Consider the following 19,370-nt stretch of genomic DNA (forward strand, 5'->3'; position numbering starts at 1 on the left):
CTGAGATATCTTGACTTTAACTACATGTTATAATGACATTTAAACAGGTAATCTAGCAATTTGAGATTGCAAGCCATGTGCCTCAAGGTGTATTTAGTAGCTTTAGATGATCTTGAACAAGAATGAACTCTGTGTGCTTAGAAAAAGAAGTACATTTAAACATGTACGAATCTAATCTTTGCTGTACTAATCAGTAGTGACTTATTTCTGTTAGTCCATTTACAACCTGCACAGTCATGTCACATCATGAGTAAATCATACTCAGGTATGCACCAAAACAGCTGCACCGAGACCCTTTAGAGGAAGTCACAAACTCATTCTGAAACTGTTGATTTGTGAAATCAGTAATTACAAGCAGTGGTTAACAAGTGTACCAACTCTGAAAATACCATTAGTCTATAGTATTGGTTAAGCTTTAAAATCACTGGACCCTACTTTCCCATAATGCAACTAAAGCAAGATAAACCCTTATTATTATTATGTCTGGTAAATACACTTCTTTCAACCTCCATGACAGCTATTTGTAACATAGGCTTTCTGTAAAAAATGTGTCCTAGCTCAGTGACATTACCGAGACATTATCAGGGTTATTTCCTCTAGAAATTGACAAAGCTCCTCCAGAGCCTCAGAAAACACACAGGGTTTGCTCCCTTATCATGTCAACTAATTATGTGTAAAATTGGTGGAAGGTACTTTTAACTCATACTGTTAGAAATTCAATATTAAAAAGGGCATAAATAACATTTTATTATTGGATAGAAGTCTCAATGCTGCAACAAGAGCCGTCACATTTTGGATGAAAGAAGTTAGAAGTAACCAGGACCTCATGTTCTCACACTCATTGGCCAGCTAATTATGTCAAATGTTATTTGACAGCAATATCTTGATACTGGACTCACTGAAAGGCAGTCTGGGAAATGTAGGAATCCTCATCCAAATGAATTGACATGGTAGGTTGAGGGTAAAAAATAAAATATGTACTAAAAGTAATAAGTGAGAACAAAGACACAGACCGGTGACTGGTAGTATATGTACAGCTCTTTATTTTAATAAAACCATGTTTTTTTATACATTTCAAGTGAGATACAGTTGCATGATAACCCTCTGCTGTCTCCACGTATGCCCTCTATGTATCAGTCCTCTACAGTACATGGGGTCTCTTGAGGAAAAAAACAGCAATTAGACAGCAAAAAACAAACCGAACCCAAGAAATGAAATCCAGCCAAATCAAACAGATCATTTAGCAACAATACTTTATATACCTTTTATTCAAATTGAGTTTGATTGAATTTTGTTTTACACCACTGTGGATCATACATTGTTGCCATAACGTGTTGTGTGACAGAAGGACAGGAAGCAGGTAGTGTTGGAAGGGCCAATGTAACAACTAAATATTAGCGTAACTAACAGATCTCATTCTGGATATACCACTCAACGACACAAACATAAAACACACACACTCAGCTTGCATTGTTAGCTGGTCACTAATTAAAAAAAAAAAAAAAAGAATAGATGGAAAATGAACAACCCGTTTGAACCTGTAAGCGATGACATAAAGTGATGATGCGAGGCACAACTCAAAGGCTTACATATATGTGCAAAAAGCTTTATTGCAGTCCTGTGGTGTGTAACCACAGTGGGGGAGTGGGAGGGAGGAGTGCATCGAGATGAGTGATCAGAAAGTCTGCTGCACCGTGCTGAGCTGATGCACACACTGATACACAGACCGTCTATCTGTAGCAGCCCAAAACAGGCCCACATGATTGGGATTTTAAAAAGTGACATAAGAGCGTGTATCAGATGTGGTCCAGGCGTATTTAAGAAGGTGCAGACTAGCTAAGAGACACTGAGGCCACATGGGAAGGTCTCCACTATTTTAGGGCACAAAAAGAAAAACTTCACACATAAAATCAGTAGCACATCACATCATATGAAGCAGCTCCTCCACCGATAAAAGCACAGTCAACACCAACAGCAGGTTCATCTGTTTTAAGATTGTTGTCTGGGTAAACAAACTGAGCTACACTTCTCAGCTTTTATTTACCTCAATGAACAGGTCTGTGCAAAATGGGCAGCAACTCTTTGAAAAACTCAATCACAGAAATAGATATTTAATTATACTATTGCAAACGTGTCAACAATAAGATGGTGCTTTGCTTGTTTTTGTGTGATTTGTAAGACACACTGTGTACTAGCTGGCTGTCAGCTCATCAACACAATGCAGGAAAAAGTGCGTCAACAGCGGCTTGGCCCCGCCCCACAAATGGTCTGGGTAGATTTACACATTTACCACAGTGACACACTAACAACCTCCTATAAAAACACCCGCAAAGCCCAACTGGTGACAGCTATGGGGGACTGGTGACAGCTATGGGGGACAGGTGACCACTGACACAGATGTGTTCAGCGTGAGAGGAAATTGTAGACTATCAATCCAAAACATTGCGTAATGACAAAAAAACCCACCAACCACTGAATCTGTTGAACATTTTAGAAAATACTCATTCACTTTCTTGGAGGGTTAGATAAGGAAACTAATTCATTTCTCATATCTGTCTTTTAGATATAAATATATAGCCAGGATGTGTTTAGCTTAGCTTAGCTTAGCATAAAGACTAGAAATGGCAGGAAACCACTAACCTGGCTCTGTCCAACGGCAAAATCCAACCTAGCTGCACCTCCAAAGCTCATTTATGAATATTCTATAGCTCACCTATTTCATATGTACAAAAAGTGAAGTATAAAAATGACAAGTTGTGTTTTTATGGAGAGTAATATGTGAGTTTGCTAGGCAGCTAGCGCATCTAGCCAAAAAATAACCCAACAGCTTGTAAAACTACATTTTAATAATTAGCTAATTAAAGATTAAACAAACAAATTTAAGAGATGAAGCATTTTACTAATCAGTGAGCTTTACAAAAAAAAGGTGCTTGTTACCTTTGCACAGAGCTACACTAAATGCTAAGTGTTCAGTCTTTATGCTAAAATAAGCTAACTCTCCTGGCTTCATATTTAATGGACACACAAGAGAGGTGTCCGTATTCTCATCTAACTCTTGACAAGACAGCTAATAAGTGTATTTTCCAAAGAGGTCCATTTAAAAAAAAAAAAAAACCCACCAAAAACCACATCAAGTGGTGGAATTAGCGAAATTAGCGCTTGTTACAACTGACTGACGGAGCAAACAGTGTTGGAGGCGCCTCAAAAACAAATATTGACTGATTTGAACTTGTGTGTTTCTTGGAGCGTGTTCACAGACATTAATGCTCCATATCAGACACAATGAGCAACAAGAACAGTGGAAGAACATACGTGAAGCATGTGAAGTAAGGTCCAGAGCAAACTACAGCAACAATGGCCGACAGTTGTAAAGAGAAACTACATATAGGCTTTTTTCAATGTGCAAAGCAAATTCTAGGCAGGGACGTTTCTGCCCTGCGTTTCAACAGTTTTGGTAGGGGAGAGGTCCAACAGCAACTCTTCATTTGACAGCGACATAGGGTTCAGTTTATGTCCCATTGTCTTTTTGATAAACATTAAATAAGACATCACACTCACACCAAGACATTAGGAATCAAAACACTAACAAGCTGAAATGTACCTCTAACAAAGGGACAGGGCCATGTCAATGTCTTACAGCAACACACATTATTTACTCCAGTTTCTTCGACATAAATATACTGTAAAAGTCATTTTACAGGCAGCTTATGACCTCTTTTAAGAGGCTTAAAACATTTTATTAAATGTAACATCGTAGCGCTCTTATAGAGTCACCAAACATGTCTTCAGGTGTTTAACCTACAATATAAACCGTTATGTGCATTTCTGTTTAATCTTCATGTATTTTAACTCACTAACTTCTTCAAGAGTGAGATAACTTCATGGAATGCTTCAGGAAATCTACACTGACTGGAAGAAATGAACAGCACGAGGACATCAGAGGACATGAAGGAATGATTAAAGTTATGAGGGAAAACCAAAACATTAGGTGCAGAGATGAAGAGATGGAGACAGAGACAGTAGCTGAGGTTCATTAACAGATGTGACTCTGGAGATGTGATTTAAGCACACTGCTTTTTCCAGCTCTTCCTCTGCTTTTCATTACTTTTGTACTCACTGTAGCTGGATATGAGATGTTTCAGGTTGTTTTATAGAGAGCAGTCTGAAATGTAGACTGTATGTATGTAGAAACTTCATGTTTTGTCTGAAAATAGCTACATTTAAAGATTAATTTGCCAAAGACAAAAAAAAAAGAAAAGTGTAGCGAGAAAAAGCAGTGAGAGCAGAGAAATGTTTCACATAATAATAAGTGGCATCTCTGTGGTTTCTTCTTGTCTGTGGAGACCTGAACCAGCCTGGTAGGTGCATGTATGTGGGAGTGTGTGATACATTCTTCTGCCTGTGCCAGCTACAGTTTCCAGTCCACTGCTGGGCCTCTGATTAGAGGAGGGGTCGTGGGAGTTAAATAAGGCCTCGTATTCCTTTTTCTCACCCCTGCTCCTTCACTTGCAGACCCCCTTAACAGGGTCCTGGTTCCAGTCAGAGCGGTGACACGGCTCTGGAGAAGAGCAACTCAACCGCATCCCCACAACCAGGTATCTCTCAGGTCTATCTGACCTGTTGAGTTCAGTTTTTCCCAAAGGCTGGATGGAGGGGGGAAGTGGGTTGACGCTGGAAGTGGTCGAGTTCGCTGGTGTGTGACCTCAGCTCAGCGCTTCAGCACCGGGCTGCCTCGCTCCTGGTCTTTCTGTAACGCCTGCAGAACCTGAACAAATGAAAGAAGAAGCCGTTTAAAAAACAATATGACACAGACAATCGTTTATGACTTGGGTGTAAACTCTAACATCCTCCTACCTGTGCCCACTTCCTGTTACGGCTGGTCATGTGGACGGCGGCGATTTGCTGGAAGAGCTGCTCGGGGGGGATGAGGTCGGGCAGGCGGGTGAGGAACTGAGCCATGTGGATGAAGTCCATGCAGGTGAGGACGTCCTGGTAGAGACGCAGCAGGCCCATCGCCGTGCGGAACAGGAACTCCTCCCCGTCTCTGCAGAACACGTCCCACACCCGACACGCCAGGTCCAACGGCAGAGACTTACTGTACAGAGTGAAGATCCTGCAGGGGACAGAGGAAACAGCAAAGTTGCATATTTTGTAATAGAAGTGCCGACAAAGCACAACAGGGAAACATTTCAAATCTTTTTAGAAGAGCCCAGGATCAGGAGTGTAATCCTATTTTATTTTGACTATTTGATTTGTCTTACAATTCTTTTCTCAGTATATAAATCAATCATTTAGACTGTAAAAAGACAGAACATTGTGAAATATGCCTTAATCTTGACATCTTCAAATTCTTGGGTTTACTACTACTTCAGTTCTTCTCTTGTACATAATGTTACTATTTGTTTAGAATGTTTTTTCTGCTATATTTTACTACTACGACTGTTTTATTTATTGCTTGTATCATTCATTGTTCTTTTTTCTTTCTAATGATGCCCTTTTTATTTTACGACTGCTTGACTAATAACATTCTATCTTATCTTTTTTGTCTGAACAAAAGTCTAAAAAAATCTCAATATATTCATTTTTATAGATATTGAAGAAAACCAGCAAATAATCACTTTTAAAGAGCTGAACTTTGAGATTTTTTGTAAAATGAGGATTCATCAATTATTAGAATTGTCCTTTAAATGACTGATTAATCATTTATCAACTAATTGGTTCTGCTTTTGTTTTGCATCTGTCATTTTCAGGCTTGTACTTGTTAACTGTATAACTTTCATTTCCTGTGCTATGCCATTTTTAGTCTTCATAGCTGCTTTTCATTATTTAGGCTGATGTTAGTTTTATTAGAGCAGTGGTCACCAACCCTGCTCCTGGAGAGCTACTGCCCTGCAGGATTTAGGTATGGCCTCACTCTAACACACCTGATTCTAATAAGTAACTTACTGTATTATCAAGCAGCTGAAGCTTGACAAGGGACTGATAACAAGTTACTTATTAGAATCAGGTGTGTTAGAGGGGGGAGATACCTAATACATTCAGGGCAGTAGCTCTCCAGGAGCAGGGTTGGAGACCACTGTGGAAACATTACTCTGTATGTGTGTATATCTTCCTTTTTCCAGAGGGTGTTTGTATGCTATAGCCATGTCTTACTGCAAAGACTTGGTGGTAATAGAGGATCACATTTTAGTAGATGTTTTACAATATGAAAGAAGAAAATATCCAACCACAGCTTTAATGAGGTGGGTGAAGTGCCCACCCAAACAGCCCCGTCCTGTTTTCTGAGAAGTACACCTGATACTGAAACCACAGAGCCCAATGTGAGCAAAGTGTTGCTATATGATCACATGTCACACTTTTAGGGTGTTAATACTGTGGTTTTAAAATGTAAAGCTGTATGAACTAAATGGAGGAAAGGTGCTGTGACATTTAAAAATGCAACAAACAAAAAAAAAAAAGGGAGGGAGGGAGGGGGTGCAGAATATTTCAGACTCACCAGTCGATCAAATAAATATCGGGGGTCAAGTTGTTTTTCTTGAAATGTGCAAAGAGCTTTGGTAGATTTTCTTCAAAGAACACTTCAAATGCTGCAAAGTAAGTCAACATCTGTAGAGAGGAGAGAGGAGGTGGTCTTACAGAGGAACACACACACACAAACCACACTCTTGCTATAAGCAGTGGGCTGTGAGTCATCAGTACAGATGGATGACAGCGCATCAACCTGTCTGGTAGAATGTAATGTAAACAGTGTGTAGTGTGGTCAGGTTATGGTATACCTTTCTTTTTAACAATATTTGCATAAAAGTGTATGTTTTATGTATTTATCACTTGTTATTTTGGAAATATTGAGTTTTGGTAAGGTCATGTTATATTGTAAATGCTGTATGTTCTATGTTTTCTGCTTATTTGCTGGATAAAAGACCAGTAAGGTTGAAACTTTGTATTATTTCAGTCCAAATAAAGTTTTTGGCAGCTATGATCCAGTGTGCAGGAAGTCTATTATCCTGAACATAGCCTAAATATAGCAAATAATGTACTCACAACTACTGTTGTGCATTAATATATAAAATCAACTTTCTTGCTTGTAAAATGTTATGACGTTTAAAACCTATATGGGAAAATTACCCAAGTCATGTATGGTATGTGTAATTTACAGGCATTGCTGTCGGGTTAGGGGATGTACATGTGGGTTTGTTGATGGTGGAACTATTGAAGTGTGTGTGTGTGTACTGACAAGGCTGTGGTCGACTCTGAAGAAGGCCATCTGACAGGGCTTGTTGAGCAGGTTGGCAAAAGCTATGAAGGCGTCGGCTGTGTCCAGGTTCAGGATCAGCACTGCTGCGATGAAGGACATTCCCTGCACCTACACACACAAACAGAACTGTTACTGCGATGCTGTATGTATATAGTGTGTTAGAAAGAAACATACAAGCTAAATACTTGTGCACTATTTAAAAATAAAAATTCATCTAACTTTGAATCAGTGGTAAACATTCACAATGATGGCTCAGACCTGCAAAAAGCAAAGCAAATGCATATATTATGTGCATGTGCCCTTGTGTGTGTGTGTGTGTGTGTGTGTAGCATCTCATTTGGTTGGGGTCAGTGCAGGAAGTGACAGTCATCTCTACCTTAGTATAGAGAGTATGGGGCTCCTACACAGCAAACCGCAGCGTCAACATGCAAAATGTGGTGCTGAACACTTACAGAAAATGCAAATACATGATGGATGTGAAAGGGTTTGAATCACGTCAAACACAGTTCAATACAGAGCAGACTTTTTAATGCTTCTGGCTGACAAGAGAATACATTTAAGTTGGTCAAAGGTTGTTTGTTCTTTAGTCTCCTGTGTGTTATTAAAAATACAGCATGTGTGAGGAGAGGTTTGAAATCTAATATACAAAACAGCCGCATAAGCAACAAGAGGAAGGTCAGGGCTCGGGTGCATAATGTGAGCGTGACAGTAACAGTAATGAGCCACTGACGCATATGATTACTAACTCTCCTTCAAAAGGAAGAAAAGGGGTGGATGGAAGGAAAAGATGAGGTTTGCAAACTGGGAAATGACACCTACACAGGAGCAAAGCTGCCTCCAGTAACTGGGCACTGCAGTTTATAGATACACTGAATATGAGGCAGATATTTGAATATTTTCCTGCAGTAGTGGTGTGGAAATCCAGAGCCGATTAGAGGGCTCAACCTGCCTTGAACTGAGTTGTAAGGTTGGGATTGTGCGCATTAGCTGTGAACACGCTGCTACACATAGTTGTGTGCATCTAGTCTGCCTGGATTTCCAGTCAGTCCTGTTTAATGAGCCTCAGTCACCTCTGTAACATTTCAGTGTCAGCTGGTAGTGTGAGGTAGAGCTGTCTGATCTTAAGCAGTCAGATTTATGTTTTTAGTCATTCTGCCAACACATGTCTGTGGTTAAAAAGCAGGCCGATTAGAGTTAGCAGCTCATTTATAATCAATGTGGCACTTGACTAATTTGACTAATTTGAATCTGTGTTTCCAGAAGTAGTACAAAGTATAAAGTATGAGCAGAAGAAACACTGCAATACGCAATAAGACTCTTTATATCCTCACATACTGTTCTGGGTTGTTTTTTTATTTTTTTTTTTTAATTTAAGATAGACATTTCTTTAAGCAGGACTTTCCTAATTTGACCCACAGTATACAAAAATGTACATGTTTGATGTATGTTTAATAACAAAAATTCAAAAATCAGCATTCAAATATGTTTTACTCATCATATTCTATAAAATGTTTTTTCTGGACTACAAAATAGTGATTGTGAATGGGTTTATTTTCATACATTTATAAATGATTGATGGGTGAATTGGTGTAGAGACTAAATGAGTCAGAATATGAACAGTATGTAAGGGACCTCAACCCATCAGCTACCTCTTAAATGATTTCTGTTGTTATTTAGTAAGATTGTATCAGGCACTTGATTACACTTTATTTTAATAGAACTGCTTTACTGTCTATTTAAGTGTTCTCATGTTTCTTAGCTATGTATTGTATTTCTTCTACCACTATATGTATTTAATAGATATGGTTGGAATGAAAAATAAATAAACTGGAACTTTTGGTGAATGTTTTTATTTTCAGTGTTGATTGAAATGTAACCTTTTCTTTGTTTAACGGAGACGGAGTATAAAGTCTCATCGTCTACCCACTGAGCTTCTCCCATCCGGTGCATGCTTCACACTGAGCGGAGATGGAACACCTGAAGCTGTCAGTCATCCCGACCACAATCACACTGTGGTGGTGTAGGTTTTACGTGGGAGATCTGATACAGTAACCTTCATAGAAAGACCAGTAGTAATAGCTTACATCATTGTTCCCTTATTATTAGTGAGCACTGTTACTATGACTGTTACTGTGATTGTTTATTCATCTAGTTAAAGTGCAGCAGACATATAAGAAAACGAAAAAAAAGTATAGTGTCCTTAAGTATCACAACAGGATATATTCTGTGTTTTGTGTGTATGACTTACGTAACCGACGTCAGGCCGGTAACATGTGTATGCTCCCAGAATGCTGTGCAGCACATCGTGGTAGGGCCCACCCTAATGATACACAAAGAAATAATGAAGACAATGGAACAGGCCAAAATACACACACACGCACACACATTCCCAGAAACTCCAGTGTTAGAGTTACTTTGATACAACATCATTTTAATGTGATGCTTTGCTGTTTTTAGCCAAGGTTACCATGGTGATAATGTAAAAAGTAAGACTAATAGATCGTTTATAACTTTGTGAGAATGTGGAAAAACTTTTCTCAACCTAGAAAAAAAAGAACAAAATGAAAACTTGTGGTTCTTTTGTGTGTTTCCTATTACTTTCTCTGAATAATAGAAACATTAAATAAACAAATAGAGGTGCAGGCATGCTCTGATCACCAACCTGCTGAAAGATACACAGTTGGGGGAAAGTTCTAGAGATGTCCAGCTTGATCAGCTCCAGGCTCGACTCTCGATCCGACGAACCAGCATCTGGAAAACATGGCAGGTCGTTAATGAACACATCTGACGTGGAAGTAATTCAACTTAGGAGATCAGAATATATGACAGACCTTCAGTTTCTATCTCTGGGGCGGTCGATGGTGTAGCCCTCCACTTCTCTTTAGCCCGGGACAGACAGATGCTGTACAGCTCTGTGGAGGGGGGGACATAAAAGCATCACGGCACAGTCAATATGAGAGGAGAGGACTATACAGTTAAATGGGAGCAACGCTGTGGGTGATTAAAGCAAACAGAGCTCCTTCCATTTCAGACATTTATGTTGCTGCGACACACTGACGCTTTGACCTGTGGCTGCCCTCTAGTGATGAGATGCTAGATCTCTATAATGAGCTGTCTGAGATGTAGATGAAGCTCTGCACTGGTGGCCCAGACCTTGCACAGTTGGCAGATTTAACAGAGCTACAGAGAATGATGGAGAAGCTGAGAACATGAAGATACGTAGGAGATAAAAAGAAGAAATGTATAACTATAATAAATATGTATAAACAGCAAGAATAACCTTTTATAATTAGCTAATTATTTGGTTCAAGTAAAATAAAACCCAAGTTATACAGTCATAGCAGTTGCGATGAAACTGCTCCACTTTAAATGGGGGATTACTGTCATTGAGCTGCTATTTATAAAAAGGGGCCGACAAATCTGAAGGGGGGACTAAGCTCGGTGGTGTGTGCACAGTGATAATGCACAGGACCGTGCTCCATTTACAGTAAAAGGCTCAGTAGCGCAGAGCAGAGAGGAGGACCAGCTCAGCAAGTTAGCTACAGAGTGCTTATCTGTAAGTAGCCCTGAGGGTGTTGAGGAGCGCACACACACACACCACAAATTCATTCCATTCTCTCAAGATGAGCTCTAACTTCGAGTCACACAAACCCTGTGTGTGTGTGTGTGTGTGTGTGTGTGTGTGTAATCTCCAGCCAGATTCAGAGAACTCATTTGAATGCAGCTCGTTCCCTCTTGTATTTGAGAATCATTTGAGCGTGCTTGTTCCTAATGGACATCATCTTCCTTCCTCTGCTATATCGCTGCCTCTTATTCAATTACAATCACTGAGACAAATTGCTACACCCATCTGTGTGTGTGTGTGTGTGTGTGTGTGTGTGTGTGTGTACATTCTGATATGAAAACAATATGCAATACTGGAGTGTTTTAAGCTGCAGCTTGAGTAGACACATGAATGTAGCTTCTTATAAGACTTCTTCTTCTTCACACACTCACATGTATATATCTGTGTATATTTTCTGTGTATTATGTATATATTATTATAAATGTGTTGTTATAAGCTAATGCCTCATCCTACACCTTTTGCCTTTTTATGGTTTATCACTGTTTCTAATGGAGATGAAGAAAATGAGGATATATGATTATTTACTTCATTTGTTTACATGTGTATGTGAGTTGCATACATTTCAAAATTAAATAAACTCAACTAAACTAAAGATGAGGCTTATGTACCGTGTGTGATGTTGAGGTCATTGCCCACAGCCAGGCTCCACACTTTGCCTCTGACGCTGGGGGGGATGCCCTGCCACCAGAGGTCTCTCACTCGCCGAGATGTACACCTGGAGGAGAAACAAAGTTTAAAACTCCTGCACTGGACTTCAGTTGAGTGTTTTACATGAAAAAAGAAAAGCAGCAATGTCTGTATTTCCCAAATCCACTCATGTGAATTTTATTTGCAAATCACAAAAAGATCAAAACATGGGGCGATTCTTTTTCTGCTTTAGACCTCTAGAGTGTTTCCACTACTGACCACAAGGTGGCAGTCATTTCTCCCTGACATGGAAATGACTTTCTTTCTGGTTCAAACTAACTGTTAGTTCTTAATCTTTGACTTCTATTTATTTGTGTTTCAGCACTTTCAAAAACCATAATAAACCATACTTTATAATGTTTACCCTGCAATTCCCAGTGCTGCCTGTGTATTGACATGACAGTAAATGTGCCATCAGATAGCTGACACAAGAAAACAAACAAATGCTGATAGTTTCATACTGATAAAACAAGCTGCCCTGCCTGCTGCTGAAGAGCTTTTTTCCTCTGCATGCAACAGACACAAGTTAATACAGAACAAGAATTCCCCAGCTTTCATGTAGCTGAGACATCAAGCGCAGATGAGATGGTGACCATATTTGGGAATAAAAGCAGATGATTTGTTTGTATTTTCTCCTTGCAGCACTGCTCTCCTACATCTGTTCAGTACATGATCCCATATCAGATTTAATATCAAAAAGACAGCTGAATTACTTTGATTATAACACTAGTATCATCCTGCCTAATGCTTTTGTTTCGAAGGTACTGGGCAACTTTCACGGTTGATCTTCTTCTTCTGTGATTTTTTTTTTGCGGGATGTAAACTGGCTAAACTGAGTCATTAGCTGTGGTCACCGGGGATACTGCTCCATTCAAACAGAAGCGTAACTTAGCAACACAAATAAATATTTAAAAAAACCTATTGTGTTTTGATCTTCACCACAATCTATGCCTCAACTTTCAACCCTGCTTTGCTTTTGATTTCTAAACTGATTGATGAAATGTACACAGATGAAGTATTTGCCAATAGTTTAATACCAAAAGTGATTTATACCACTGGGTTGGGAAAATGTGACAAAAGATGATAAAGTTAAGCATGCTCCATATTTAATTAAATAAAGTTTGCAAAGGAAAAACAAGGTGGGTTTTGTGCTCTGTTTGTACTTACATTGTACTCCAGTTAGGCAAGATCTCCTGGTTCCAGGTCTGAGCTGCTGAGCCGATGCTCTCCTCCAGCTTACACCGATCCTCCAGCTGCTTCTTTCTCTTCTGAGCGTCCTTCAACTCTACAAACGGGAGCGTGAGGAGATTAGATGTGGTTAGAGGGGTGAAAAAGAGGGAAGAAACCAGCTGGAAAAGAAAAATTGATAGAAAGACGGAGGAATAAATGAATGAATGGATACAGTCTTGACTTAAACCAAGTGCTCACCTCTTTTCTTGGCCTGGGCCACCATCTCTTCATACTGCTGTCTGTGTTTCTGTGCCTCCTCGGCTGGCTTGGCAGGCAGATTCCTGTAACACACACACACACACACACACACACACACACACACACACACACACACACACACACACACGTAAATGAGTTAGCAACAATATGTTCTCTGAGGTTCCATTGCATTATTCATAGTGAGCAAGCTTGCAGGGTATAAGAAGAGGAAAATAGTCACAGAAAGAAGGGCAGGATGAGCTGACTGAGCATAGGGTGAACTCTATAGTGTGCTTATCTTGCTACAGTCTTATATCAGAGACATGTCTCTGGACACTTATACCTGATGAGTGAGAGCCACAAAGCCTCAGGAAGGCCATTAGCATGGCTTTAAAGGATAAGTTCACTTTTTTTTTAAAGTCTGTCTTAAAATAATTATCAGGTGCACATATGAACATTGAATCACGTTTTCCTTGTTATGATCATTCCACTTCTTTATACTGGCGGTTTAAAGATCCATTCCTAATCTGCTTATTCCAAAAATGTATTCAAATATGATGCTTCAGCAGTCTGAGTCATATTGAGTGGTTATCTTTCAATTCCCTTTTTTCATTTCCCCGATGAGCTGCAGTGGAGAGACTAAAAAAAAGATGGAATTTTGCACTAAAAAAGATAATAACTATATGAATATAAGTGTAGACTGCTGAAACTTCATACTCATTTCAGATCAACTTTATACATTTTAAGCAAGACATGGACATTAGATTGTGTCCCCCATATCTTACATTCTTTATATTCTCTTTCACATTAGGAATGGATCATTAAAAAGCCAGTATGAACAGGAAGAATGATTACAGAAAGAAAAAAACTGCCATTTAGGTAACAGCTGATAATTGTTTTAAGACAGACTTTTCTTTTAAAGCTTTTTCCATGCAGTGTCACTCTATGTCACCCAACTAGAAATTCAACAGATGCATGGACAGTTCATTCAGGATTTCTAATGAGTCATGAAGGGTTTACATGTTGTAATGAATGGCTTTACTGATGGTTAATATTGATATGGAGACTTTGTTCATCAATGATCAACTCATCAGTGGAGATCTGAGGAAACTCTTCTCGGTGGATAGTCTTTAAGCCTTCACAGATAGTGCCACATTTACTTTATGCCCATAAATGGTCAAACTCAAATTTGTTTGACCGATTGATTCTTTATTCTACAAACAAGGAAATATAGTTGCCCATCTGTTGGTTTAGGAAGTCAGACAGTCATATCTCTGACCTTGGTAACCACAGTAACGCTGCTTCACCGTTATCAGATTGACTCCACCTTTCCCCAAAACCTCACAGACAGACAGACAGCTGCTCATGGTTTCAAGGCAGAGAAGACAGTGTGACTCAATCGGCGAAGAGTAAGTGCTGTTTCTACCATGACCTCAAGGTCCATGTGGATCCCAATATATGTGGCATCTAAAACGGAAAATTCTCTAACAAATATGTGCAGCTTATTGAAAAATGAAAAACCCACATGCCTCTATTAATGACTCACTAACCACAGACATTTTTCACAACCTGGCAACCCTCAAGCTGTTCCTGTTAATGGTTTATAATTGATCTATCAAAGTATAAGTTAGTCACTTATTAAATCTGTAAGAATTTGTTGCAACCAAATTGAGCAAACTCATGCTGATGAAGACATTGAGATGAGGCTGAAAGTCAATAAGTGGGCCTTAAATTAAGATTATTTTGTGAGCCTACTACTAGCAAGAGTGAACTTAGCTCAACTATAAATGATTGATATCTAATATACAGGGTTTTTTGGCAGCTCTAGAAGGCTTTATGTCTCAGAGGGGATGCAAAGGATTATGTTTTGACACATATGAATACAGTACCATGTGTTTTTCTTGCTTTGCCCTTTTTGCCTTTTAATGTAATATAAATAATGTCTGGCTAAATCAATCCTTGATTGTATGAATGCATTCATTTAAATAATTTAGAAGGTATTGTCCACTATAGTTTAAGAGGACATGTCTGGTAGATGTTCTTGATTGCTTTTTTGAAAGTGCAAATACAGCACAAATAAAACCCAACCCTACAATCACTAATACTCTTCTCTTTGTTCAGCATGCAAGTATAGATGATGCACTCCAATGTTACAGAGTAAGTAAATAAAAACAGCTGCATTTCACCACTAGATGGTGATAGTTAGTAAGAAAATGATATGGGAGGTTGCATTCAGCTGGAAGTCTGAACAGCAGCTCTACTCGAACTTTTGGTAGCAATGGTGTTAAGACCACACTTCACTCTGTTCACACAGGAAATGCGTCTAAATTAGACTACAGGTTTCATTCCCCATGTTCTGTAGTAGAAGTAGTAACAGTGTGGCAGAGCAGCCCTGCATAGGTCTGTCACTCTGACAGTATGTGAACAAACTGGAATGGTAATCGGGCCAGGCTCAAGACAGCCCATTAAACTTTCAGTAGCACTTCTCTTTTACCAACTGTGACACAAACATGGACACAGTGAGGGCTGGAACAATACTGAATGGAGTCTGATGAGCCAGAGGAGGAAGGAGGGCTGATAAAGAAAGAATGAGGTGAAGATGGAGATAGAAAGACAACGAATGTTCCTTTATTGTCTATTGTCTATTATTTAGATGATGGGATAGTGTAACAACCCACTGACATGAGACAGTGTGCGTCTGTGTGTGTGTGTGTGTGTGTGTGTGTGTGTGTTTACATACGCAGGTCTGTCCTCCAGTATCAGTGCAGTGGTGGAGAGGGGCTCAAAGTCCAGGTTTTTCCTCACACTCTGCCTGGGAGATGATGGGTTGCCAGGTCCAGCTCTTCCACTCTTTGTTTCATATTCCTGATGAGGAAAAAAATGCACGGTTTAAAAACAGAAACTTAAATAAACAAGCAGTAGTTTTAATTACAGCAGTGGTACAGGGGAATCTTCAGAGGTCAGTTCATTTGGGCTAGATTTAGTTTCACATTGCTGCTGGCAATGAGGGGTTCATCACACACACAGACACAGACACAGACACACACACACACACACACACACTTTGAAAGAAAGAAAGAAAGAAAGAAAGAAAGAAAGAAAGAAAGAAAGAAAGAAGAATAGAGCAAGGAGAATTGGTAGATCTATTTTTCATGTCAAAGTACTGATAGCCAACAGGACAAGCATGTGGTTCCACAAGCAGGGAAGCTGCCACAATGGTCACAGCTGACCATAAAACTAACACTGTGGTCAGACAGATTGGTAGGAACTAGACGATCTAAGGCAACCATTGGAACCAAACATGCCATTCCAGCTTGTTGAATAGTCGGTTCAAAAGATGAGACTAAATAACCCTTTACTTTCCCAAGTGTACTCATGTATGATGATGTTAGTCTCCATAGTAGCCGTTGCATTGTAGTAACAGTGTAATGACACTTTGACCTCGCTGTATAAAATGACTGCTAGGATAATCACAGTGTCATGTAACTTTACAACCACAAACCAGAGACCTAGATCATTCAGATCTCCAAATGGGATTTGGGGTTTTTTTTGATGGTGTTCTTCAAAGTCTTGCTGTGTTAATGTGGTATTATGGAGGGATTTTTGACTGTTTTTAATTCTTGAGTGGTCAAAAATGATACACCAAATCTGTGTAACAAATGGTATCAACCAAAAAATTGCTGGGGGGAATGGCCATTGTGCACCTCCATCATAATGTTCCAAGCCTTTATACACTCAAGACTTTCACAATTTGAATAGGCACAGGTCAAAACACAATGTTTAAGACAGATTTATGACTAGAAAAGTTTGACAGTTGAGCTGAGCATGTCAAATTAATTATCAGGTTCCCAGCTGTCAGATGATGTATACCACTTTTATGTGGCTTATACTGTTGACCTGAAATCTACCCCTAAAGAGTGGAGGCATGGGGAAAATAAAGGAGATGAAGTAAGTAAAAAAAGGAGAAGGAAATGTTACATTTTTGATAAGGACCTATGAATGTACAAAAACTCCAACAGAAACTCAGAAAAACATTTTGACAACCTTGTTACAAGGCACTTTTGCCCCCTGAGAATTTGTCAGCTGGTGTCTAATGAGTGTGTGCGGTTTCTACTCAACCACTGGCAGTGTTTCTAGTCTATAGAAAGAGGAGACCATGTGACAGTCAGCCTGTAACAGCTAAAGCCACAGAGCAGTTTAACACAAGGCCAACTATCAGCTGACTTACAGTGTGTGTGTGTGTGTGTGTGTGTGTGTGTGTGTGTGTGTGTGTGTTAGGAACTGAGCTTAAATACAGGAGTTCGCATTAGGGATCTGATAGAGCAGTTCAAACACAGAGGGAGAAAATACAACATTGTCTAACTGCTTGATCAGAAAGCCTCTGTAAATAGGGCAAGTGCAATATGATCACACACATGCCCCACTGTGTGTCCAAAATGGCCTCCGGTGTGCGTTGAGCTGGTTAATAATGCAGGCCGAGGACTCAATCAGCTTAACACTGTGCTGCGCCCACATTCACATTGATCAGCACAGGTCACGATACAGGAATGTATATGTGTATATGTGTATATGTGTGTGTGTGTGTGTGTGTGTTGTTAGCTCGATGTAGCCCATGTTATTAATCTGTCTTTGTGCTGCTTTCTGCCTGGCTTTCATTGGTCCTGAGGGAGTAACAAGGGTAACTGAGTCACATTGAATTTTAGCTTGAGGAGGAAGGGCAGGGCATTACAGTACAAAAGGAGGAGGAAGGACATAAAAAGACATAAAAAGAACCATGAATTAATAATAATAGTCATAACTAATATTTATGAAGCACCTATCATAAAGTTAATCCTTTGAAAGATAAATAAAAGTGTCATAAAACAAAAAAAACAGCAGTAAAAGACTAACAGTAAACAGCCATGCTCGCAGCTCTGTGAGGCTGCAGCAATGCTTTGAGCTAAATGTCACTGCATGCTAACATGCTAATGTTTAGCAGGTAATGTTCATCATGATAAATATCTTATATTCAAGGAACAGTTTAACATATTGGGAAGTGTTCTCTCTTGCTGACATTTACATGAGAACATTGATACTCTCTTGTGTCTGTCCGTTAAACTATGAAGCAGGTAGATGTTAGCTTAACTCATAGGCTTAACTCAACATAAAGACAGGAAACAGGCTAACAATATTCTCCTCCAAATCTTTGCAAGAAAGCAAAATAGCTTATTTACTAAAATGTCTAACTTTTTTCTTTAATGTGTTAGCTTGAAAACATTAGCTAATTAGCAATAACAGCATATTTCCTAAAATGTCTGAACCATTTCTGTAACATGTAAGCTTGAAAACATTAGCTAACTAGCACTAAAGATTAGCTTTTTAGGCTGAAGAATAGCTCAGTGCTTCACAATTAGCAAATAAGTGAAAAGAGGGAGAGCTACAGTTAGAGAGCAGCTAGTTGCTTTGCTAAAAACTTGCCAAGTCATTCGTAATCTGCCCTGGTACAAATAAAGCATAGCTAAAATTGTCTAAAGAAGTGGTGTCTTCTAAGGACTACATTAGTCAATTAAATAATATGCAGTAGTGGATTAGGAGCCTACATTTGGCAGTGCTGTAAGTGACAGCTGGGAACAGAGAATTAAGATTTTAAGAGTGGCACAAGAACAGCAAACACAAAGTAGCAGCCACCAGGATTAACTTTTCTTATCTTGCAAAAACTTTTAAAGAGGGCAGAAAAAAGAAGGTGGTTATGTTTCAAGCTGGTTATCTGCATTTGGGGAAGTAAAATGAAAAAAAACAAAAAAAAAACAAGTGAGTAAAAGAGGTCAGAAGTGCAGCGTGATGATGGGAAAGCCTAAAACATCCCTTGAGACATGAAACATAAAGGGAGAGTGGTTAACACAGAAAAAGACAGAAATAAATGAGAGCAATGATGCAGGGAGAGAGGAGGATGAGTAAAGCTGGAAGTTAGTGTGCTAATGGAAAACGGTTCCTCCACAGCTGAAGAAAGGAGGTGATTCATGGGTAAGACTGCACTGAGAGGAGAGTGCTACACAGAGGGTGAGTCATCAGTCTCATGTGTGTGTACTTTACCCCTACTTTTCTCCTCTTTCACCATACATCATCACTTTCATCTTTCTTTATGTGTCTATCCTCCCCTCACTCCCCCTCTGCACTGTGTTGAGGATTATCACCAGGCTGCAAGTTTTGGTCCAAATCACTGTCATGCTGAGCAGAGGGGAGATTTCAGAGGCTAATACAAAGGGGAAAAAAAGAAAAAAAAAAGCTTTTTGCTGACAAGTAATTTCAATTAAACTAAAGCTGACCTTCCTCCAACACAAGCAAGCTGCTCTTATCGTTTCCTGACCCAAACCAATGTAAAATCCACTTAAAATA

The 19,370-nt window shown here is 39.3% G+C and overlaps 1 protein-coding gene across 1 annotated transcript in view; it reads right to left on the bottom strand.

Moving 5' to 3' along the window:
* Window positions 1-4,300: 4,300 nt before the first annotated feature.
* The window catches only part of tbc1d14 (TBC1 domain family, member 14), a 36,784-nt gene continuing 21,714 nt past the window's right edge, over window positions 4,301-19,370 (bottom strand). Inside the window, exons 5-15 of the mRNA XM_053343577.1 lie at window positions 15,736-15,860; window positions 12,996-13,078; window positions 12,735-12,852; window positions 11,489-11,595; window positions 10,087-10,167; window positions 9,918-10,006; window positions 9,504-9,575; window positions 7,235-7,363; window positions 6,497-6,606; window positions 4,855-5,113; window positions 4,301-4,765 (exon numbers count right to left, since the gene is read on the bottom strand). Of these exons, the coding sequence (XP_053199552.1) occupies window positions 4,709-4,765; window positions 4,855-5,113; window positions 6,497-6,606; window positions 7,235-7,363; window positions 9,504-9,575; window positions 9,918-10,006; window positions 10,087-10,167; window positions 11,489-11,595; window positions 12,735-12,852; window positions 12,996-13,078; window positions 15,736-15,860 (1,230 nt within the window). The 3' untranslated portion in view covers window positions 4,301-4,708. The remainder of the gene's footprint in view (window positions 4,766-4,854; window positions 5,114-6,496; window positions 6,607-7,234; window positions 7,364-9,503; window positions 9,576-9,917; window positions 10,007-10,086; window positions 10,168-11,488; window positions 11,596-12,734; window positions 12,853-12,995; window positions 13,079-15,735; window positions 15,861-19,370) is intronic.

This window comes from Scomber japonicus, chromosome 22 (assembly GCF_027409825.1).
Source record: "Scomber japonicus isolate fScoJap1 chromosome 22, fScoJap1.pri, whole genome shotgun sequence".
NCBI lineage: Eukaryota > Metazoa > Chordata > Actinopteri > Scombriformes > Scombridae > Scomber > Scomber japonicus.